The 24,858-nt window shown below is 33.6% G+C and overlaps 1 protein-coding gene across 1 annotated transcript; it reads left to right on the top strand.

Annotated features, from left to right (window-relative positions):
• Positions 1-1,928: 1,928 nt before the first annotated feature.
• Positions 1,929-17,409, top strand: sh2d1ab (SH2 domain containing 1A duplicate b). The gene is made up of 3 exons (XM_056472532.1): positions 1,929-2,095; positions 7,858-7,921; positions 16,943-17,409. The coding sequence occupies exons 1-3, from the start codon at positions 1,959-1,961 to the stop codon at positions 17,066-17,068; spliced, it is 327 nt and encodes a 108-aa protein (XP_056328507.1). The 5' UTR covers positions 1,929-1,958; the 3' UTR covers positions 17,069-17,409.
• Positions 17,410-24,858: the final 7,449 nt, after the last annotated feature.

Genomic DNA, 24,858 nt, shown 5'->3' on the forward strand with positions numbered 1-24,858 from the left:
TAATTTCCATCCACACATCATCAGTATAAAGTCTAAAAGTCTTTTAAAATCCATTTACAGATCTGTTTCTCTGTTATTTGTTATATCTCTGAAGCAAACACCTTCACCTGAAGATACAAACACACAAAAACGTACACACACACACACAGAGCAATATTAATCATTAACTATAAACACTTAAAATGCAAATCTGTGGTTCAATTCAAGAGTTCACACTTAGCTGATGATTAATTATAAGCTACTTTGGCATGCTGTTCCCAGAGAGAGCCCTGAGCTTATAAGATCCTCGAGCCCGGGGCTCCCTCCCGTTGCAAGGCGAGAGGGGAGTTTGAGCTCAGGGAGATCTCGAGAACTCCCCTGCTGTATAACTAATGAACAGATAGTGATTGCTCTTAAGAGATAACTATTTACTAGGAGCATGTCTATGGTGCTGATTTGGATTAGTCAATTAACTTAAGTTGCATGTTTTTGGACGGTGGGAGGAAACCGGGGAACCCGGGGGAAACCCACGTGAACACGGGGAGAAAGTGCAAACTCCGCACAGAAACATCTGCTGGTTTGGTAAAGCCTGGAACCAGAGACGTTCTTGCTGTGAGACAACAGTGCTAAGCACTGGGCCACTGTGTCACCCATCTAAAAAAGAGGAGGAGTACGGGTGGAAAGAAGGATTCTTCAAAATGAAGATAGCGGTGGTACGTAACCCAGGATATTTTTAGTAGCTTAGGAGTCGTCTGATTGGTGCATTGAGAATTGGATAATGCGGATCCAGCTGCTAGCAATCATAAGCACGTGATCCTCTCGAAATTGTCAATAAATAAACTTCACTTATTCAGATGTGAACTTTCTAATGGGAAAATATTTTATTTTTAAAAAGTGGAAACAAACATTTAGGAATTTATTTAGTATTAAACAAATAATTCACCCCAAAAATGAGAATGTACTCACTATTTATTTACCCTCAAGTGGATTAAAACCTTTATGAGTTTCTTTATTCTGTTGAACACAAAAGAAGATATTTTGGAGAAAGCTGAAAACCTCACTTGCATAGTAGAAAAATCAAATACTATGAAAGTCAATGGTTACCGGTTTTCAACATTCTTTAAAATATCTTTTTTTTGTGTTTAACAGAAGAAATAAACATCATAAATGTTTGAAACAAGTAAAGGCTGGATAAATTATGACCGATTTTTCATTTTGGAGTGAACTAACCCTTTAAATTAATGACAAAGGTCCAGTAATTCAGCAAAGTTCAACTGAAAAAAGTGATTTTTGTTCTAAACTTATTTAATTTCCATCCACACATCATCAATATGAAGTCAAAAAGTCTTTTAAAATCCATTTACATATCTGTTTCTCTGTTATCTGTTATATCTGTGAAACAAACACAAAAACGTACACACATACAGAGCAATATAGGCAGGATGTGGTCACATGGATTGTTTTTTGATGTGACAGAACCCTTTCCTGGATACAACACAAATTTTCCACTTTCTTATAATACAGTACAATAATCTCAAAGATGCTGCAGGAAAATCTGCATACAGAAAATGTCAGTCGTTTTTAATAGCAATGACCTGCTCTTTATTACTCTGAGGGATCTATAAAACCACATCTATATCTTTACAGAAGTCTGAGCTGTGAACTGCGAAGTGAGTAGAAGAAAATAATAACCCTGTGTGAAACAGCATGATTTTTTTTGGTGTCATTCTGTAAAAACTCGATTAAATTTGATATATTAACTATTGCACACTAATGATGGCATGCTGAAGCATTAATCTGTAAAAGGACTTGAGAGATGAGTTTGACATTATCATTCACTGGCATGAATAGCATGCATTGCATAGATTTTCTTTTTTTTTCTTCTTCTTCTTATTTCCTGCCTTGTTTCGTCATTTCCTGCTCAGGGACACATATCGCTTGCATGTAGTGATTGTCTGAAATACAATGCTTGCAGCACAATGGAATCGCTTTCTGTTTATCACGGTGCCATCAGCCGAGAAATGTGTGAGATGCGTCTGAATGAAGCGGGCAAAGATGGGAGCTATTTAATACGGGACAGCGAGAGCGTTCCGGGCGCATACTGCCTCTGTGTTCTGTAAGTTCTCAACAAATCTCAGCATTTTGACATGCAAGCTTATTTCAGCTGGATCAGTTAAAGGGATAGTTCACCTAAACAAAACAAATGCACTCATTATTTACTCTATTCAAGCGATTCCAAATATTTATGAGATTCTTTTTTCTGTTGAACACAAAAGAAAATATTTTAAAGAAAGGTGAAAACCGGTAACCATTGACTTCCATTAACTAACTTTTGTGTTTAACAGAATAAAGAAACTTTGGAAATGTTTGAAATGCGTAAAGGGAAAGCAAATGATGTCAAAATTTTCATTTTTTGGTGAACTATCCCTTTAAATGAACACTTAACCTGCACTGTAAAAATGGGATTAGTTGACTTTACTTTTTAGTTTTTTTAGACTAGTTGACTACTTAAAATGTGAGTAAAACTGTTGCCCTAAAATTATTGGCACATATTTATACAAATTTTGACAACTTAACTGTTCCAAGGTTTTCTCACTTTTTTAAACGGATAGCTCACTTACTCACCCTTTACTTGTTTCAAACCTCCTTGACAATTTTTCTGCTGTTAAACACAAAAGAAGACATTTTGAAGAAAGCTAAAAACCGGTAACCATTGACTTCCATTGTAGGAAACTATCTTTTGTGTTTAACCAAATATAGAAACTTGGAAATGTTTGAATGTGAGAGTGAACTATCCCTTTAAATGAACACTCAGCCTGCAAAAAGCAATTGATTGACCTTACTTAAAAAACAAATAGGTGAGTAAAACTGTTACATTATTTTATTTGCGCATAGTTAAACACATTTTGTCAGCTTACCCATTCCAAGTTACCATGGCTTTCTCACATTTTAAAGGGACAGTTCAACAAGAAATTTAAATTCTGTCATCATTTACTGACCCTTTACTTGTTTAAAACCTTTATAAGTTTCTTTCTTCTGTTTGACACAAAAGAATATATTTTGAAGAATGCTGAAAACCGGTAACCATTGACTTCCATTGTAGGAAACTAACTTTTGTGTTTAACAGAATAAAGAAACTTGAAAATGTTTGAAATAAGTAAAGGGCGAGTAAATGATGACAGAATTTAAAATTTTGCATGAACTATCCCTTTAAATGAACACTCATCCTGCAAAAAGCAATTGCTTGACCTTACTTTATTTAAATTTTAAAAAGTGAGTAAAACTGTTACAGTACATTAAAATTATTTGTGCATAATTATAAACATTTTGACTACGTAACTTCCAAGTTATAATGGTTTCTCACTTTTTTGAATGGACACTTCAACAAAATATGAAAATTCTGTCATCATTTACTCACCCTTTACTTGTTTAAAACCATTTTGAGTTTCTTTCTTCAGTTGAAAATAAAAAAGATCTTTAGAAGAAAGCTGAAAACCGGTAACCATTGACTTCCATTGTAGGAAACTGACTTTTATGTTTAACCAAATAAAGAAACTTTTGACTAGGAGAGTAAATGATGACAGAGTTTTAATTTTTGAGTAAACTTTCCCTGTAAATGAACACTCAGCCTGCAAAAAGCAATTGACTGACTTTACTTTTTTTTTTAAAGTGAGTAAAACTGTTACATTAAAATTATTGGCGCATAATTATACAAATTTTGTCAGTTTAACAGTTACAAGTTACCATGGTTTTCTCACTTTTTAAAGGGATAGCTCATTTACTCTGCCTTTACTTCTTTCAAACCTCCTTGAGATTTTTTCAGCTGTTTAACACAAAAGAAGATATTTAGAAGAAAGCTGAAAACCGGTAACCATTGACTTTTATTGTAGGAAACTAACTTTTGTATGAAACAGAATAAAGAAACTTGGAAATGTTTGAAATAGTAAAGGATGAGTAAATGATGACGGAATTTACATTTTTGGGTGAACTATCCCTTTAAATTTAAAATTCAGCCTGCAAAAAGCAATTGATTGACTTTACCTTTTTTTAAAAGTGAGTAAAGGCATTCCTAAAAATTATTTGCGCATAATTATACACATTTTGTCAACTGAACTGTTACAGGCTACAGTGGTTTACTAACTTTTTTAAAGGGATTGTTCAACAAAATGTGAAAATTCTGTCATTCACTCACCCTTAACTTGTTTAAACAACAAAAAGAAGATATTTTGAAGAATGTGGAAAACCGGTAACCATTGAATTCCATTGTAGGAAACTAACTTTTATGTTTAACAGAATAAAGAAACTTGGAAATGTTTGAAAATTAGAGTTTTAATTTTTAGGCAAACTTTCCCTTTAAATCAACACTCAGCCAGCAAAAAGTGACTAGTTGACTTTACTTTTATAAAATGTGAGTAAAACTGTTGTCTTAAAATTATTTGTGCATAATTATACACATTTTGACTACTTTACAATTCCAAGTCATGGTTTTCTCACTTTTTAAAGGGACAGTTAAACAAGAAATGAAAATTCTGTCATCATTTACTGACCCTTGACTTGTTTAAAACAGTTTTGAGTTTCTTTCTTCTGTTTAACACAAAAGAAGATGTTTTGAAGAAAGCTGAAAACCAGTAACCATTGACTTTCATTTTAAGAAACTGACTTTTGTGTTTAACCGAATAAAAAATCTTGAACATGTTTGAAATAAGTAAAGGGAGAGATGACAGGCCTGCAAAAAGCAATTTGACCTTACTTTTTTTTTTAAGTAAGTAAAACCAATACATTAAAATTATTTGCGGATAATTATACATATTTTGACTACTTAACTATTCCAAGTCTAACTTTTTAAAGGGATAGTTCAACAAAATATGAAAATTATGTCATTATTTAATCACTTTTTACTTGTTTAAAACCTTTTTGAGTTTTTTTTCTTCATTTCAACACATTAGAAGATATTTAGAAGAAAGCTGAAAACAGGTAACCATTGACTTCCATTGTAGGAAAATAACTTTTGTGTTTAACATAATAAAGAAACGTGAAAATGTTTGAAATAAGTAAAGTGCGAGTAAATGATGACAGAATTTAAAATTTTGCATGAACTATCCCTTTAAATGAACACTCAGCCTGCAAAAAGCAATTGCTTGACCTTACTTTATTTTAAAAAAAAATTAGTAGAACTGTTACATTACAATTATTTGCACATAATTATACAAATGTTGACTACTTAACTGCTCAATGGTTTTCTCACTTTTTTACAGGGACAGTTCAACAAAATATAAAAAGTCTGTCATCATTTACTCACCCTTGTTTAAAACCGTTTTGAGTTTTTTTCTTTTGTTGAACACAAAATAAGATCTTTTGTAGAATGCTGAAAACCGGTAACCATTGACTTCCATTGCAGGAAACTAACTTTTGTGTTTAACAGAATAAAAAAACTTGGAAATGATTTCATTTTTGACTGAACTATCCCTTTAAATCAACACTCAGCCTGCAAAAACCACTTGATTGACTTTACTATTTTTTAAAAAGTGAGTAAAATTGTTACATTAAAATTATTTGTGCATAATTATACACATTTTGTCAGCTTAACCATTCTAAGTAACCATGGCTTTCTTACATTTTAAAGGAACAATTCAACAAGAAATTTAAATTCTGTCATAATTTATTCACCCTTTACTAGCTTAAAACCTTTATGAGTTTATTTCTTAAGTTGAACGCAAAAGAAGATATTTTGAAGAATGCTGAAAACCGGTAACCATTGACTTCCATTGTAGGAAACTAACTTTTGTGTTTAACAGAATAAAGAAACTTGTATAAGCGTTACGTTAAAATTATTTGCGCATAATTATACAAATTTTGTCAGCTTGACTGCTCCAAGTTACCATGGTTTTCTCACTTTTTAAAGGGATAGCTTATCAAAATATAAAAAATCTGTCATCATTTACTCAGCCTTTACTCCAAAATGAAAATTCTGTCATAATTTACTCACCCTTTACTTGTTTAAAACCCTTATGAGTTTCTTTCTTCTGTTTGACACAAAAGAAGATATTTTGAAGAAAGCTGAAAGCCGGTAACCATTGACTTCCATTGTAAGAAACTAACTTTTGTGTTTAACAAAATAAAGAAACTTGGAAATGTTTGAAAATGAGAGTTTTAATTTTTGGGCAACCTTTCACTTTAAATCAACACTCAGCCAGCAAAAAGTGATTAGTTGACTTTACTTTTATAAAATGTGAGTAAAACTATTGTCTTAAAATTATTTGTGCATAATTAAACACATTTTGCCAACGTAACTGTTCCAAGTTACTATGGTTTTCTTACTTTTCAAAGGGACAGTTCAACAAAATATGATAATTCCGTCATTATTTACTCACCCTTTACTTGTTTAAAAACTTTATGAGTTTCTTTCTTCTGTTTAACACAAAAGAAGATATTTTGAAGAAAGCTGAAAACCGGTAACCATTGACTTCCATTGTAGCATTGTAACATTTGTGTTTAACTGAAAAAAGAAACTTGAACATGTTTGAAAAAAGTAAAAGGAGAGTAAATGATGACAGCCTGCAAAAAGCAATTGATTGACTGCTATTTTTTTAAAATGTGAGTAAAATCTTTACATTAAAATATTTGTGCATAACTATACACATTTAGTCAACTTAACTGTTCTAAGTTACAATGGTTTTCTCACTTTTTTTAAAGAGACAGGTCAACAAAATATAAAAGTTCTGTCATTTACCCACCCTTTACTTGTTTAAAACCAATTTGAGTTTCTTTCTTCAGTTGAACACAAAAGAAGATGTTTCGAAGAATGCTGAAGACCACTGACATCCATTGCAGGAAACTAACATTTGAATAAAAATAAAATAAATAAAAAATTTATGAGAAATCTTGAACATGTTTGAAATAAGTAAAGGGAGAGTAAATGATGACAGACCTGCAAAAAAGCAATTGATTGACTACTGTTTTTTTTAAAGTGAGTAAAACTGTTACATTAAAATTATTTGCGGAATTATACTGTACACATTTTGCCAACTTAATTATTCCAAATTAAGCCAAATACCATTGTTTTCTAACTTTTTATAGGGATTGTTCAACAAAATATGAAATTCTGTCATCATTTACTCAACCTTTACTTGATTAAAACCTTTTTGAATTTCTTTCTTCTGTTAAACACAGAAGAATATATTTTGAAGAATGCTGAAAACCGGTAACCATTGACCTCCATTGTAGAAAACTTACTTTTATGTTTAACAGAATAAAGAAACTTGAAAATGTTTGAAATTAGCAAATTTTTGGGTGAACTATCCCTTTAACTGAACACTTAGCCTGCACTGGAAAAAGCCAATAGTTGACTTTACATTTTTAAAAAGTGAGTAAAACTTGTGCATAATTATACAAATTTGGTCAGCTTAACTGTTACAAGTTACAATGGTTTACTCATTATTTTTAAGGTAGAGTTCACCCAAAAATGAAAATTTGTCATCATTTACTCACCCTTTACTTGTTAAAGTAAAAACCTTTTTGAGATTCTTTCTTCTGTTGAACACAAAATACAATATTTTGAAGAAAGCTGAAAATCGGTAACTATTGACTACCATAGCATTCGCTTCTACTATGTTCTACTAAGTCAGTGTTTACAGGTTTTCAGCGTTCTTCAAAATATCTTTAGTGTTCAACAGAAGAAAGAAAATTTTGGATCCACCTGAGCGGGAACAGTGAGTACATTTTAAATTTTGGGTGAACTGTACCTTTAAGAAAAGTCAGCCTGTCACTTTAAAGGCAATGAATTTACTCCGTTTTATTTGAGGTGTCAAAGAACAATTTCAAATTGTTGTTTAAATGATCGTCTTCTGCTCATTTTCATTTGTTACTTCACACTGCCAGGTGTCAAGGTTTTGTCTACACATACCGGCTTCAAAAAGATTCAGCGGGCTCCTGGGCAGCTGAGGTGAGGAATCTCTAATGCAATAAAACAGTGTAACAAAACAGGATACATTTAAAGACAACTGAAAAGTAAAGTTCTGCATCATAAATCATTAATAATTCACTCTAGCAGGGGCGGACCATTTTTAAATGTGGGCCGGTCAGTTTTTTTTTTCTTAATATGTATTGTTTTTATATGCAGGCAGCTTTTATCTCTTGCAAGATGTGAATATGATGATGATGATGATGATGATGATGATGATGATGATGATGATGATGATGATAGTAATAATAATAATTATTATTATTATAAAAATAACAATTAAATGTTAAGCATTTGGCTCAATCGGTGACGACCGGCTAGTTTTGATAGGGGCTGACCCAATCAGAGGTTACGCGGACGTAATTAAAATCTGGCAAGAATGTCAAACAAACAGTAAGAGCAATACAAGCTAAGTGTCAGAGATGGACTGGTAAAAACTGGAAAGGCGATGCCGAAAAGCTCCAGGAAAGCAAAAAAGGGCTCTAAAATCAGACGCTGCCAAATGCATAAAATTTACTGAAATAATCTCGAAAGGTTTAAATTTGGGCTGCTGCATCAGAGGACAGCAGCACGGTAGAGGAGGTAAGAAGAAAACAGAAAATATACTTCTAAGTCATTATACTAAAATACACCAAGTAATTTTGACACCATTCACGCTACTTCTGACAGTTACCTACACTGTGTTTGACAGTTGTAAGCTCACTGTAGGACTCCCGTACGTTTTAAAATGTCATTATCAGCAGATAACGTGGGATTTAGGGTATACAGACTACTGTATGCTACTGTACTAGCAATATAGTCTAACATGCAAAGGAACCTGTAGCTATAGCCATAGTACTGTAGGCATTTGTAGTGAACTGAATACATTGCTAGTCTTTAAAGTAAAACATTAAATACATGCATAGGTTACAATATGTATTTAATCCTTAGGTAGAGGCGAAGAGAATGACAACACTGCAGAGAATAACATACAGTTGAAGTCAGATTTATTAGCCCCCTGAATTTTAATATTTCCAAAATGATGTTTAACAGAGCAAGGAAATTTTCAAAGTATGTTTGATAATATTTTTTCTTCTGGATAAAGTCTTATTGGTTTTATTTCGGCTAGAATAAAATCATTTTTATTTTATAAAATTTTAAATTTTTTAAAAACCATTTTAAGGTCAAAATTATTAGCCGCTTTAAGCTATATATTTTTTTTCGATAGTCTACAGAACAAACCATCGTTATACAATGACTTGCCTAATTACCATAACCTGCCTAGTTAACCTAATTAACCTAGTTAAGCCTTTATATGTCACTTTAAGCTGTATAGAAGTGTCTTGAAAAAAATCTAGCCAAATAGTATTTACTGTCATCATGACAGATAAAATAAATCAGTTATTAGAAATGAGTTATTAAAACTATTATGTTTAGAAATGAGTTGAACAAATCTGCTCTTTGTTAAACAGACATTGGGGGGAAAAATAATCATGGGGTCTAATATTTCTGACTTCAACTGTACATAGTTATTTGTGAATAAAAGTATGCTGGTGTTGCTAGTGCTGCATGTCTATTAGTGTGTAAAGGTGTGTGTTTGTGAGACACATTCACAGGTAATAGCCGACAAACGACATAGACAGCACACAGACTCTACAGGATTCACAGATTATTTTTTATTTAGTTTTTACCGTAGGCATAAATTTGTTAAAAACAGGTTGTTTTGTTCCAGTCACATACATTAAATGTTTAAATATCTATGAGATATACTACTGCTTATATTAATTCACCATATGTACACTAATATAAGTATTGAATGTGCATGTCCGTGGGTGGGGCTGTGTCTGTGTGGTAATGTGGGCTGGTGTGGCTACAGTGCAGGGCTGAATTTTTGTCCCAGTCCGCCCCTGCACTCTAGTTTTTCTTTTGTCCTACAATTCTCTGATTTTGTCATTTTTCCTCAACAAAGGCTATTAATGGGTAATTCTGTGAATCATATTGCGACATTTGTGAGGCTTTTAAATACTGTTTTATCTCTTATATAATTGTTGTACACAGGCCTATATTTGTGCTGTTATTTTATTAATTTATGGTTACTCAAGTTTTTATTATGCTAAAGCTAATCTTGAACTTATACACTGTAAAAAGCAATTAGTTACTGTACTTAGAAAAAAGGTGCCTTGAAAATGAAAAGTTGACTTCACCTAAAAGGGTTAGTTCGCCCAAAATTGAAATTACCTCATCATTTATTCTCCCTCATGTGCTTTTAAACTTTTGAATTGGACCAGTCACATCCATAGTAGGTTTTTTTTTTTGACTATGGAAGTAGCATTCTTCAAAATATCTTCATTTTTGTTCAACAGAAAGAAACTCAAATAGGTTTTAAACAAGTAAAAGTTGAATAAGTGAGTACAGAGTTTACATTTTTGGAGGAACTATACCTTTAAAAACTGAACTGTTAATTTTTTTTAAGTCAACTAATCCCTTTTTACAGTGTTTTCATTATTTCAGCTTTATCACAGTGATTTGGAATTCAAAACATGTTTTTTGTGTACGTCCAACACTGTAAAACTGGTCACACTTTACAATAAGGTTCATTAGTTAATGTTAATTAATGCATTTACTAACATGAACAAACAATGAACAAAACATTTACTACAGTATTTGTTCGTGAGAGTTAACGTTAGTTAATGAAAATACAGTTGTTTATTGTTAGTTCATGTTAACTCACGGTGCATTAACTAATGTTAACAAACCTGGACTTGGATGTTAATAATGCATTAGTAAATGTTCAATTATGATTAATAAATGCTGTACAAGTGTTGTTCATGATTAGTTCATGTTAGTAAATGCATTAACTAATAAACCTCATTGTAAAGTGTTACCGTAAAACTAATATATAGCTACACTGTAAAAGACTGTGGGTTCCACACAATCAGTTTGTGTTGGGACAACATGAAGGCATTAAGTTCTCTTATTAGTTTTAACAAATTTAAGTGGATTGAACATAAAAAAAATAAGTTTAAAAAACTGAAGAATTGTTTCAGCTCATTTAAAATAAATAGTTCGAGCAAAGGGCAAACAATTTATGGACACACTTTGGGGCACATGTTGTCCCAACCCAAATTGATTAAGTTAAAATTCAATTCAATTAAATTCACCTTTATTTGTATAGCGCTTATACAATGTAGATTGTGTCAAAGCAGCTTCACATAAAAGGTCATAGTAAATATGAACAGTGTAGTTCAGTTTGTAGTGTTTAAGTTCAGTTCAGTGTGGTTTAAAAATCACTACTGAGAGTCCAAACACCGAAGAGCAAATCCAACTATGCGCAGCTCTACAGATCCCGAACCATGCAAGCCGGTGGCGACAGCGGAGAGGGAAAAATTTACTTAAAAAAAACTTAAAACAAATTGATTGTGTGGAACCCACAGAGTCTTTTACAGTGTAGCTATATATTAGTTTTACAATGTTGGATGTTGGCAAAATACATCTTTTGAATTACAAATCACTGTGATAAAGCTGAAATAATGCAAACACTGTAAAAAGCGATTAGTTGACTTTACTTTAAAAAAAAATTGAGTATCTGTTTCAAGTTACAAAGGGTTTAATCCTTTTATTAAAGGTATAGTTCACCAAAAAATGTAAACTCTGTAATCACTAATTCAACTTTCACTTGTTTAAAACCTATTTGAGTTTCAAACTTAAGTGGGACAATTGACTTCCATAGTAATTTTTTTTTGACCATGGAAGTCGACGGGGCCCAGCAACCAGCATTCTTCAAAATATCTTACATCAAACATTGTAAAACTAATATATAGCTATACTGTAAAAAAAAACGTTTTTTGTGTTGGGACAACATGAAGGCATTAAGTTACATATTTAAGTGGATTAAACAAGAGTTTTGTTGTTTCAGCTCATTTAAAACAAGTAGTTTGAGCAAACAGCAAACAAAATGTATGCATGTTCACATACACAAATTGGGTGATTCATATTTCATATTGAAGTGTATCTCAATATTCTGTTAACAAATCAATAACTCATGAGCATAAAATAAAACATGTGTTTCCTGACTCAAATGTGAAGAGGATGAGTCAGCTATGGAAAGAAAGTTTGGGTTGGATGATATTTAAAAGATTTTACAGAGGAAAAAATGTGTCAACATGCTATCATAGCTACAGATCCTAGATAACTGAATGAAAACAACACATGGATAGCATAAAAGTTCAACCAATTTAACCAACTATTAACCAATGTTGGGTAAGTTACTTCCAAAAATAGTAATTAGTTATTAGTAATTAGTTATCTTTCCAGTTATATTTAAATAATATACATTTTTAATTACATTATCTGAAAAGTAACTTAGTTAGTCAATAAGTAATTTATTTTAATTTAATTAATTAACTAAATATTCAAAATATGCACAAACCTCCATACATAGACAATTGAAATTAAATTGAAAAAATAATTAGCTTTTTTTTACCGGAACTTTTTAGCTTTGTTTTGAAAAAATAACAATTAAGCAATTTATTTTAAACATTATATGTCTCAGAACACATGAGGTTTCAAATAATGTTGTTAGAAAAATAATCTTTCGTCTAATAATACAGAAACCATCTGAATAAGAAAGATTGTTTTTCTCTAAATTTTATATTGTCATGAACTAATTTCTCAATTAATTCTTTACTTAAGCATATGCAATTCAAGTCAAAAAGTCAGAGTCAAAGTCAAAATAGAGTTGTGCAGATGCAAAACATTATATAAAGCAAATATGATAAAAATGATTATGTGACAGTGTCTTATTCTCTTGATAATTATAAATGTTCTTAATTTAATTCTGCAAAATATGAATATATACAGTGCATCCGGAAAGGTTTGCATCACCTTTACCACATTTTTTTATGTTACAGCCTTATTCCAAAATGGATTAAATTCATTTATTTCCTCAACATTCTACACACAATACCCCATAATGAAAATGTGAAAAAAGATTTTTTGAAATTGTTGCAAATTTATAAAAAAATAAAAAACCGGAAAAATCACATGTACATAAGTATTCACAGCTTTTGTCGTGAAGCTCTAAATTGAGCTCAGGTACATTCTGTTTCCACTGATCATTCTTGAGATGTTTCAGCAGCTTAATTGGAGTTCACCTGTGGTAAATTCAGTGATTGGACATGATTTGAAAAGGCATACACCTGTCTGTATAAGGTCCCAGGGTTGACAGTGCAAACCAAACATGAAGACAAAGGAATTGCCTGTAGACCTCTGAGACAGGATTGACTCAAGGCACAAGGCTGGGGAAAGTTACAGAAAAATTTCTGCTGCTCTGAAAGTTCCAATGAGCACAGTGGCCTCTATCATCTGTAAGTGGAGGATGTTTGGAACCATCAGGACTCTTCCTAGAGCTGGCCGGCCATCTAAGCTGAGTGATCGAGGGAGAAGGGCCTTAGTCAGGGAGGTGATCAATAACCCGATGGTCACTCTGTCTGAGCTGTGGAGAGTGGAGAACCTTATAGAAGGACAACCATCTTTGCAATAATCCACCAATCAGGCCTGTATGGTAGATTGGCCAGACAGAAGCCACTCCCTGCCTGGAATTTGCCAAAAACTATCTGAAGGACTCTCAAACCATAAGAAACAAAACTCTCTGGTCTGATGAGACTAAAATTTAACTCTTTGGAGTAAATGCCAGGCGTTACGTTTAGAGAAAACCAGGCACCGCTCATCACCAAGCTAATACCATCCCTACAGTGAAGCATGGTGGTGGCAGCATCATGCTATTGGGAATGTTTTTCAGCAGCAGGAACTGGAAGACTAGTCAAGATAGAGGGAAAAATGAATGCAGCAATGTACAGAGACATCCTGAATGAAAACCAGCTTCAGAGCGCTCTTGACCTCAGACTGTGGCGACGGCTCATCTTCCATCAGGACAATGACCCAAAGCTCCTCCAAAATATCAATGGAGTGGCTTCACAACAACTCAGTGAATGTCCTTGAGTGGCCCAGCCAGAGCCCAGAGCTAAATCCTATTAAACATCTCTGGAGAGATCTAAAAATGGCTGTACACCGTCGCATCCCATCCAACCTGATAGAGCTTAAGAGGTACTGCAAAGAGGAATTGGCAAAAATTCCCAAAGACTGGTGTGCCAAGCTTGTGGCATCATATTCAAAAAGACTTGAGGCTGTAATTGCTGCCAAAGGTGCATCAACAAAGTATTGAGCAAAGGCTGTGAATACTGATGTACATGGGATTTTTCAGCTTTTTTATTTTTAATAAATTTCCAACAATTTCAAAAAATCTTCTTTCACATTGTCATTATGGGGTATTGTGTGTAGAATTTTGAGAAAATAAATGAATTTAATCCATTTTGGAATAAGGCTGTAACATAAAAAAATGTAGAAAAAGCACTGTATGTAATTGCACCCTTCACAAATCTCTCTTTTAAATTCATATTTTTAATAGGAAGCTTTACAATATTATATTTGTGCATAAACATTAGATTAGTCAGTACTGAAGCCAAATCTGCAGCTTATCTAACAAAATAACTTACGATTACGGTCCAACAACTAGTACACCCAAATTTATATGTTATGGAAAAATATTAAATACAAATTTTAAAATGAGGAAAAAATCAAGAGAAGCGAAGATATAGAAAAATTTAGTTGAAATTTTGTAGGTAACAAATATATCTGTTTAGGAAATCTGTTTTGTTCAAATGCACCAAAACACATTGCCTATATTCACTGAGAAATTGATAAAAATATTCATTTTTAAAATGGGCTGTACTCAATTATGCTGAGCACTGTATTTTGCAAAGAATTCTGCAAAACATATATTCAATTATCTAAATTGATTAATATCGAACGGTTCACTTGAGCAGGGGTTCCCAAACTTTTCAGCCTGCAACTTCCAAAATAACAGTCTCAGTGACTCGCGACCCTCACTATTTTTCAGAGGTGGTTATAAACATGCATACAATGCATGCAATGGCTCACACACACCAATAGGCCTATATAAACATGAGCCTACTGACAACACAAAAACATGTAACAGTCTAACAACCATATAATTTTTTATAGTAGTTTATCAATTTGTTTAATTTAATATTAACATCACCTAATAACACACAATGCTTTCAGCACAAGTCTTTTCTTGGTTTAGTTTTCAAGACCGCCACTTGGAGATCATCGGTCCATGTTTAGTCGTAGCCTAAATGTACAAGAGTGCCATAAAGGTTTTAGAAAGTTTAGGCTGGTGCCATAAAATTAATCTGCTGCAACTGACTGTGTTGTCATTCTAACATAAACACCCCAGGAGTCACAATAATGGAAAAAATAAAAAAATTAAATAAACTGTAGGGCTGATGGCTTTTTATTTGCATGTTGTATTTTCAGTAAGTATTTTTAACTTGCTTTATTTATTTTATTTTATTTTATTTTATTTTATTTTATTTTATTTTATTTTATTTTATTTTATTTTATTTTATTTTATTTTATTTTATTTTATTTTATTTTATTTTATTTGTGACTCCTGGAATGTCACAATGGTCACAATGCCAGTGGTTCCCAAAGTCGGGGTTGCTTGGTGTTTTCCAAAAGTCAAATAAATTTTATTAAACTATTAGAATTACCAGCATCACGGTGACGCAGTTGCTAGCACGATCGCCTCACAGAAAGAAGGTTTCTGGTTCGAGTCCTGGCTGGGTCAGTTGGCATTTCTGTGTGGAGTGTGCATGTTCTCCCCGTGTTCACGTGAGTTTCCTCCAGATGCTCCAGTTTTCCCCACAGTCCAAACACATGTGCTATAGGTGGGTAAGCTAAGCTGTCCGTATAGTGTATGAGTGTGAATGAGTGTGTATGGGTGTTTCCCAGTAATGGGTTGTGGCTGGAAGGGCATCCACTGTGTAAAACATATGCTGGATAAGTTGGTGGTTCATTCTGCTGTGGCGACCCCTGATTAATAAAGGGACTAAGCTAATAAAGGGACTATCCATTTTTGCTTGATCAAACGACTTATTTAAAATGAGCTGAAACAACACAACTCTTGACATTTTTGGGGACAACTTAATTGTTTTATGTGTAATCCACTTAAATGTGTTAACTTAATTGATTTATGTTGGCCCAATCAGAATGAATTGTGTGGATCCCAGCATTATTTACAGTGCAGTTTAGCATATTTACCTTCAGCCCACTGCCTTCAATCAAGTTGGATTTTGATCCTTCATAAGAAAAAGTTTGGGCACCTCTGCATTAGATTAACAACACAGCAATAGTGTCAGCTGCAGCAGATTGATTTTATAGCACCAGGATAAACTTTCTGACATCTTTATTGCAATTAAATACATTAAAAATAAATACAGGCCAAAACTGAACATTGAGTATGATCTCTGAGTGGTGGTCTCCAAAATTAAACCAAGAATAGACTTGTGCTGAAAACATTGTGCCCACCAGTCTCAATAAGTGAGGTTTTTAATAAATAAAACAAAAATTAATACAAATTATAACCTATGGTTGTTAGGCTGTTGCAAATTTTTGTGTTGTCAATATGCTCGAATTTATATATTATAATATAATATAATAATAATAATATAATATAATTATAATAATATAAATAATAAATAAAATAATAAATAAATAATATAAATAATATAATTATAATATAATATAATATTATTATTATTATTATTATTATTATATATTATTATAATATTATAATATTGTATTAGATATTATAATATAATATAATAATATAATTTTAATAATATAATTATATTATAATATAATATAATTTATATATTATTTTTTTTATATATTATTGTGTGTGCAACATTTGCACATTTATAACCACCTCAGTGGAATGTGGGGGTCACGAGTCACTGTTATTTTGGGGGTCGCAGGCTGAAAAGTTTGGGAACCCCTGTTCTAGACTATTGGTATAAATCAGACCTTTGCAAATGGATTAAACTGATGTTGTTGATGTTTGTGTATTAATTTACTCATTTATTATTATTACTTTGACAGACAGCTCCAGGACAGACTAAACGCTTGTTCCGCAAGGTCAAGAATTTGATAAGTGCTTTTGAGAAACCAGGCCAGGGCATCGCCATTCCTCTCCTCTACCCCGTAACCATCCAGAAGTCCTACTAGAATGCTCTTCATCACAAGCAAACTGAAAACATGTGGACAATTTCAATGTATGGTCACTTTTATACCCTTTCACAAGCACACATCCGGATTTGTATATATCAAAGGATTTGTATAAAGGGGAAAACAAAAGCCTCATTTTGTAGAGATTGTTTTAATATGCAAAATTGACAAAGCGTCATGGGATATGTGTTGAATACTGACTCAATGGATTTTTAGTACACTATTTTTAAACCATTTTAAACCTGTTATGTGATTATCTGGGTAATTGGTATTTCTAAACCTACCTAAAGTGCTGTGTTATTTCAGCCTCAGTGAGTTTTCCAATTTCTCATGTGTCATTTAAAATTTGAACTAAATAAATTCAGAAAAATGAAATTAAAACACTTTTGCTGTGCCTTTTAATAAGTTACAACACACACACACATGATGCAAGAATAACTGTGTTTTAAAACATGAAACAGCTATATACTAATCTCACTACCCTTACAAAAATAACTGCAGTAAACTGAAGTATATAGAAGTATAACTGCAATAAAATTAACCACAATTGCAAAATTACTATGATGTATAAACACAGATCAAATACAGTACAATACAGTTCAACAGCAGTATAACTTGTAATAAACAAGTAAACTCCGTCTTTACTGTACTAGTGCTGCTGTAGTCTAATATGCCCATATGGTGTTAAGACCGGTCCTGCACTTGTGTTCCAAAGGGTTTGTTCGTCAACATCTTCCAAGAATATTTTGCCCTTTTTTCAGGGAAGTTTTTTGGATTCAAGTAATTTTCTAACTAGAATTTTAAGACTTTATTTGCAAAAACGAATAAAAATTAACTGCAGTGAACTGAACAGTACAACAGCAGCAGCCTATATACAAGGATAACTGGCAAAATTCAATGCAACTGCACAATTGCAGTATAATTAGGTCTAAACCCTGTTCAACTATAAAGTTCAACAGTAGTAAAATCTGCAGTACAACTGAAGTAACATTAAATAAACTGAGAGGAGCTATAAAGTGATATGTTATATAATTTATTGCACTTAGGTACATGAGTACTAAAGGTCCACTTTAGTCTTATTATGCATTGCAGTGTTGTAGATGTATTTCTGTAGTTAATTAGGGTAAGACTTTATTTTGATGGTCCATTTGAGTATTAGTAGACTGTCTGCTTAATATCTGCTGATACTGCTCCTTCAACAGACATTTAACTGACTAGAAGAAACTTTACAAGTACATGTCAACTTACACTAACCCTAACCTAACAGTCTACTAATAATCTATGGAGAAATAGTTGGCATGAAGTAGATGCAATGTAACTTAAATTCAACAAACGAACCATCAAAATAAAGTGTGACCATGAGTTATACTTCTGAAAAGTCCAATACACTATATTGTGGTTGTGCTTCAGCAATACAACTGAAGTACTGAAAACCTCATTTGGAAACCATTGTCCACTGAGCAGAAAAAGTAGTAGTTGTACTGCAGTTGTCTTGAAGTACTTCGGTTGTATTGCAGTAGCAGTAATGCATTATAGTAGTACTTCAGTATGCATCAGCAGTACTACATTATAGTAGTAGTACTTCAGTATGCAGTAGCAGTAATGCATTATAGTAGTAGTATCACTTGAGTACTATTGCAGTAGTTGTACTGTAGAAGTATTTCAGTTGAATGGGCTATGCACACGGACTTTTAATTTTCAGTCAGGCAGCCGAAGGGCTTCCAGTGAACTGTCTTTCCATTACAAAATTATCACGTTTAATATCTAATTTCTTTAAAAATCATCGATCTTCACTGCCTGGTATATATATATGATATGAAGTGGGTCTCAGATCAGACAAGAAGCACTGCATGAAACTTCCCCCGCCATGTCTTTAAAATGTGACAGTTTATTTTACCCCAGTATTTTCAATGGAATTTCTGTGCTAGCCTGTAGCTACTTTCGGCACTAGCAGTTAGACAGTCTTTGATCTCGTTTTACGCTTGAACAACTAAATGAATGCTGAAGTCTGTTTAACTGAAGGTATTGTAATTACATAACAACATTGATGCTGTAAAAACAACCTTATGAAATTGAAAATACTCACATAAAGCTTTCACCGGAAGTTTATCTGTGGCTTTAAAACTCTTGCTGTGCATAGAGCCAATTGCAGTAGATGTACTGCAGTTGGTTGTATTGAAGTACTTCAGTTGTATTGCAGTAATACTGCAATATACTTAACTAATGCAGTGTTTTCATGTCCAAAAAAACTGCACTTTTCAGAAGTCAACTAAAACTGCAGTATTCTTTTTTTAATTCTGCAGTATTTTTTGTAAGGATACAACACAACAACTGTTTCAGTCAGAAATTATATGAATCAAAAAAAAATGTTGTTTCGCTTGTTTGTTTTGTAGAATGTAATGCCAACGATTGGCCCATTTTAAGCTTGATACTCTTTGATTATTAGCATGATTGGACTAGCTCTGTGGTTAATACGGTCACCTCATAGCAAGAAAGTCACTGGTTCAAATCCTGGCTGGGCCAATTGTGGAGTGGAGTCCTGTGTGGAGTTTGCATGTACTCCCCTTGTTCACATGCGTTTCCTTCGGTTTCCTCCACAGTCCAAAGGCATGCGCTATAGGTTAATTGAATAAACTAAATTGGCCGTATGAGTGTGTGTGAATGAGAGCGTGTATGGGTGTTTCCCAGTACAGGGTTGTGGTTACAAGGGCATCCGCTGCGTAAAACATATGATGGAATAGTTGGCGGTTCATTTTGCTGTGGCGACCTTTGATAAATAAAGGACTAAGCCTAAGCGAAATGAACATCCACGGAAGAAGGCGAGTCAGGGAAAAGGTTAGGTGAACCGTCAGACACTGATTCCAGCCACTGACTGACTGGAATCGCTGGGTTAAGCTGCGGTCACACTAGAGTTTGAGCATGCGAAATTCTGTCGTATGGCGCTGCAAAAAGGGGCGGGATTAAACAAACTGATTAGAAATTTTAAAAAGCCAGCGATTGCTCCATATTTTAAAATTCTGTCCAGAGAGGTCGTGTTTTAATCCTTGATTGGTCTCACGCAGTCAAGAGATGTGATTTCGCAGGTCAGAGTTCACCAAGCTTGAACTTTGCACAGCAGCGAACTGCGAAACTCAACGTATGACCCTGTGTTTCCGGTCTGACACATTCACGTGCGTATGAATGGAAGTCCATGGGGAGAAAAGTCAAGTGTGACCGCAGCTTTATATGGGGAGTGCTGATGAGGGGTGCAGGTGTGTCTAATTAGAATTCAGGTGAATGTGCTCGGGCGTGATAAGAGGTGGCAGGAGATTGGGAGCGATGATTGGTGCTGAGGGAACGTGATGGTGAGAGAGAGTGGTAGATGGAGCAGCAGGAACAAGCTGGGGATGCGACAGTAAGTTGCACTGCTAAAGAAATTCAGCATGTTCCTAAATGCAAGGTTTAACCCCTAAACACTCACCCTACTTTTGAAATTAAAATTTATAGGCAATACATGTATTTTATACATGGTTTGTCAAGATAAGCTCCGGTTTAGACACTTAATAAATAAATGTGTACTGAAAATGTGTACTGGGTTGAGGCTGGAAGGGCATCTGCTGTGTAAGACATATGCTGGAATAGTTAGTGGTTTATTCCACTGTGGCGACTCCTGAAATAGAGACTGAGCCCAAGGAAAATGAATGATCAACTTGTTCTAATGGAAAAAACCTTTTGTAGTTGTTACTACCCATTGGTCGGTATTAATTTGTTTTATCAATATTGTAAACATGCATGTCAGACTTAACCCTAAAATGTGTTATTCTGCTACTGTTCCCAACAATAATCAAAACACATAAACCTCACAGATTTATTAATCTGTCCCACAAAATAAATGTGGTAAAGCTTGTAATAAATGTGAAGCTAAATTGTACGTTTCCTTACTGTCTAGGAAAGTGTTATACCCACAAACTAGACAGCTTCAACCAGTGTCATCAACAAGTTTCTTATCTTATAATGACCAATAGATGATAGTGAATAGATTTGGACAGAAATTACATTTTGTGGTTAATTATCTCTTTAACATTAAAGAAATGAAAAGTACCCATTCAAAAACCTCTAAGTGTCATGTGAATATATCTTCTAAAGTGAGTATTTTTCTCAGGCTCCTGATAGGTTCAGTAATCTCACTTTAAGTGCAAAGAATAGGTTCTTTTATTTCCCTTTAAAGCGAAATAACTTCAGGCAACTGTTCAAATAGTTCACTCAAAAATCATAATTTGTTTATTGTAAATGTAGGGTTTTTACAGTTTTAATCCAAAGAATGACTAGTCTGTCAGATGAAGAAGTCAGGGAGGTGATAAATAACCAGATGGTCACTCTGTCTGAGCTCCAGAATTTTTCTGTGGAGAGAGGAGAACCTTACAGAAAGACAACCATCTGTGCAGCAATCCACTATTCAGGCCTGTACAGTAGAGTGGCCAAAAGGAAGCCACTCCCTGCCTGAAATTTGCCAAAAGGCATCTGAAGGACTCTTAGACCATAAGAAACAAAACTCTCTGATCTGATGAGACTAAAATTGAACCCTTTGGAGTGAATGGCAGGCGTTACGTTTGGAGAAAATCAGGCACCACTCATCACCAAGCTAATACCATCCCTACAGTGAAGCATGGTTCATCTTCCAGCGACGGTTCATCTTCCAGCAGGACAATGACCCAAAGCACACTGCCAAAAATATCAATGGAGTGGCTTCACCACAACTCGATGAATATCCTTGAGTGGCCCAGCCAGAGCCCAGATCTAAATCCTATTGAACATCTCTGGAGAGATCTGAAAATGGCTGTACACCGTCACTTCCCCTTCCAACCTAATAGAGCTTGAGAGGTACTGCAAACATTGCCAAAGACAGGTGTGCCAAGCTTGTGGCATCATATTCTAAAAGACTTGAGGCCGTAATTGCTGCCAAAGGTGCATCAACATAGTATTGAGCAAAGGCTGTGAATACTGATGTACATGTGATTTTCAGGTTTTTTATTTTTAATAAATTTGCAACAATTAAAAATTTTTTTTTTCAAATTGTCATTATGGTGTATTGTGTGTAGATTGTTGAGAAAATAAATGAATTGAATCCATTTTGGAATAAGGCTGTAACATAAACAAATGTGGAAAAAGTGAAGTGCTATGAATACTTTCCTAATGCACTGTATATGTCAGCGCACTCTACCACTAGGCTATTGGCGCCAGCATCTATGTTTAGAATTCTAAAATGCATGGTGATGTGTGGCTAAACATGGGACGGATCTGGCTCAGTTCAGGTTCAGTTATGGGTTATTAACTTGGCTGAGACTTGGCCCAGATATGGTCCATGTTTGGCCCTTGTCTGGAAGCCAGACTTGATCCAGTCATGTACTGTAATTGACGGCTGCATGTGGGCCAAGCAAATGCTGATTGTGTGGACCAGAGTTGGTCCAGGGAAAATTTGCTATGTGGGTAAATATCATTAGAGCAAAAAGTATTAAAAGCTGTTGTCGCTCAATTGCTCCGTAGCGTAAAATTAAGTATGATTTGCGGTTTCACAGAATAGTAGGCTGAAGTGTGTATCTGGATTAAACTTAAACGTTACATGGTTCCACCATTGTAGAGCTTTTTTTTTTTTAAATAAAAATCTTCCTGGCATTTTCAAAATTATTATGCATATTACTGCATGTAGATTATACGCGCAAGAAAAAAATGCTGTAAGAAAAAGGCTTACATATGTTGCAGATTTACAGGGAAACATTACGATGGTGCATTTTTGGCATGTGGCATTGACATTAACTTCTGAGAAATGTAATCAGAGCATTCACTCAGGTTTAAGAAACTATAATCAAAGGTGAATAGGATCTGTAAAGGTCCACTGCATGAAATGCAGAGGAAATCACACTTTAAGCCACATCAGAGTAATTGAAACAGAACAAACCATCTCCTTCCTCCCGCCTTCCATTGTGTTTTGGTTTTTCTGCTGTGGTTGCTAATTTTAAGCCTTCATTATAAGCAATTTTTCCAATTTTCATATATATCATCACATTTTCCCTATTCAAAATAAATTCACCACAACACCATCTGTCAGCCACCTACAGTGCTGTTCGTTCATCTACATCCAGAACAAAAGATTTTGCATGATAGATATTGTGTGTGACTATCTTCTGAATAATTAGACATAATTTAGAGAAGCAATGACTGCATGGTTTAACGGGGACTGTCCCTGAAATAAATGCTTTTAAATGTCAAACATTTGCCAGAAAGGTCAAACAGTGAACAATAAACTAAACAAAGCGTATTACTTATATGACTTTTTAGTGTCAATGCGCTTGTTTAGTCATGCAAGGAAAAATATAGTACTAAACCAAGCAAAACATAAGCCATAACACCTGCACTTATTTAGCTGATTCAATCTGTACTTTAACCCCATCCACACCACAAGCAAACAAAATAACAGCTCTCTTCCGATTGTTCACATGAGAAGTGTGACATGCCTGCACAAATTTGCAGGCTCTGGTTAGTAGTGGTGACTTTTTTGTTCAGAAACATTCAGGATGGCCTTTACAGAATAGTATTTAACCATTTACATCATCACAGCTCTGCTTTTAAGCATTGGTTATTATCATTTATTGTTGATCATATTTTCATTGTTTTTTGTTAATAATCTGTTTATGGAGATTTGTCATGCTATTAATATGCCATTAATGTGCCATTTTGACCTGTCATTGCATTTTATAAGGCTGCATTGTATACTGTATGTATTATGTATAATGCCATGAAATTTACAATAAAATTTACTATTACATGTATGTTTGATGCCATCAGGATTGAAACATTATTGGTATTATTATTATAACTGCTGTTGTTGTTGTTGTTATTATTTTCCACATATATACAATAATGTGTGTGTGTGTGTACAAAAACCCTTCTGTCGGGTTCTCGAATCTGATTGGCTGATAGACGTGAGATATTCTGCAATAACAGCACTCTTACAGCCTCTTGACTCTTGTGTATTACTGACAGCAGATCAATAAACTCACTACAGTTTAACAAATCGTCACCTTGGAATTATAAGGTTCTATCTGCGCTCTAAATGATTTTGAGATATTGAGCTTCAAAGATTTTGCATTCCTTATAGCAAGCAATATGTGTATAACAGTTCTCTTTCATACATTAACATGACAGAGACCCTAAATGTACTCTAAATGTGAATTATCAAAGTGATCTTACATTTGCAAATTGGAGTAAAAACAATTGTAAATGCAGACAGAAGTCGTTTTCCACTGAGAATTATAAGGTTCTATCTGGCAGATCATTCATTGAAGCATTAAATTTCAAGAAATACAATCAAAAATATATAATTTGGTGTTGTAACAATATGTTTATGCTTGGGAAAGTAAAATGTTTGCTTTCTATAACATTTCTTGAATGTTTTCTTCTCCTTCAAATTAAGCATACAAGGCTGTGCTAAATATTCTGTCCAGTGAAGCTATTAATTTTATCTAACTAATATGTTAATATTTATTCAATTTATTCATTTATTATGCTTTATATGAATTATTAAATTAAATTTCTTTAATTACATGAATAAATTAAGTATTTCCCCTTCAAGGCTTAATATTAAATTTAAAGACTTTAAAAGAAACATACAATGAGCAAATGAGTTTAATAAGCACAGAAAAATGTTTCACTTAACATATATACACAAATAAAAATATTTCACATTTAATATAGAATTATTTTTTTAACAATGTAAAATTTAACATTTCATCTCAATGTCAAAAAAGGCTTCT

The sequence above is a fragment of the Danio aesculapii genome, chromosome 14 (assembly GCF_903798145.1).
Source record: "Danio aesculapii chromosome 14, fDanAes4.1, whole genome shotgun sequence".
NCBI lineage: Eukaryota > Metazoa > Chordata > Actinopteri > Cypriniformes > Danionidae > Danio > Danio aesculapii.

Bases quoted from the DNA above. Each gene is read 5' to 3' on its own strand.
- sh2d1ab (XM_056472532.1), top strand. From the start codon at position 1,959: ATGGAATCGCTTTCTGTTTATCACGGTGCCATCAGCCGAGAAATGTGT. The intron at 2,096-7,857 runs GTAAGTTCTCAA...TCACACTGCCAG, and splicing joins GCATACTGCCTCTGTGTTCT to GTGTCAAGGTTTTGTCTACA. The intron at 7,922-16,942 runs GTGAGGAATCTC...TTACTTTGACAG, and splicing joins CGGGCTCCTGGGCAGCTGAG to ACAGCTCCAGGACAGACTAA.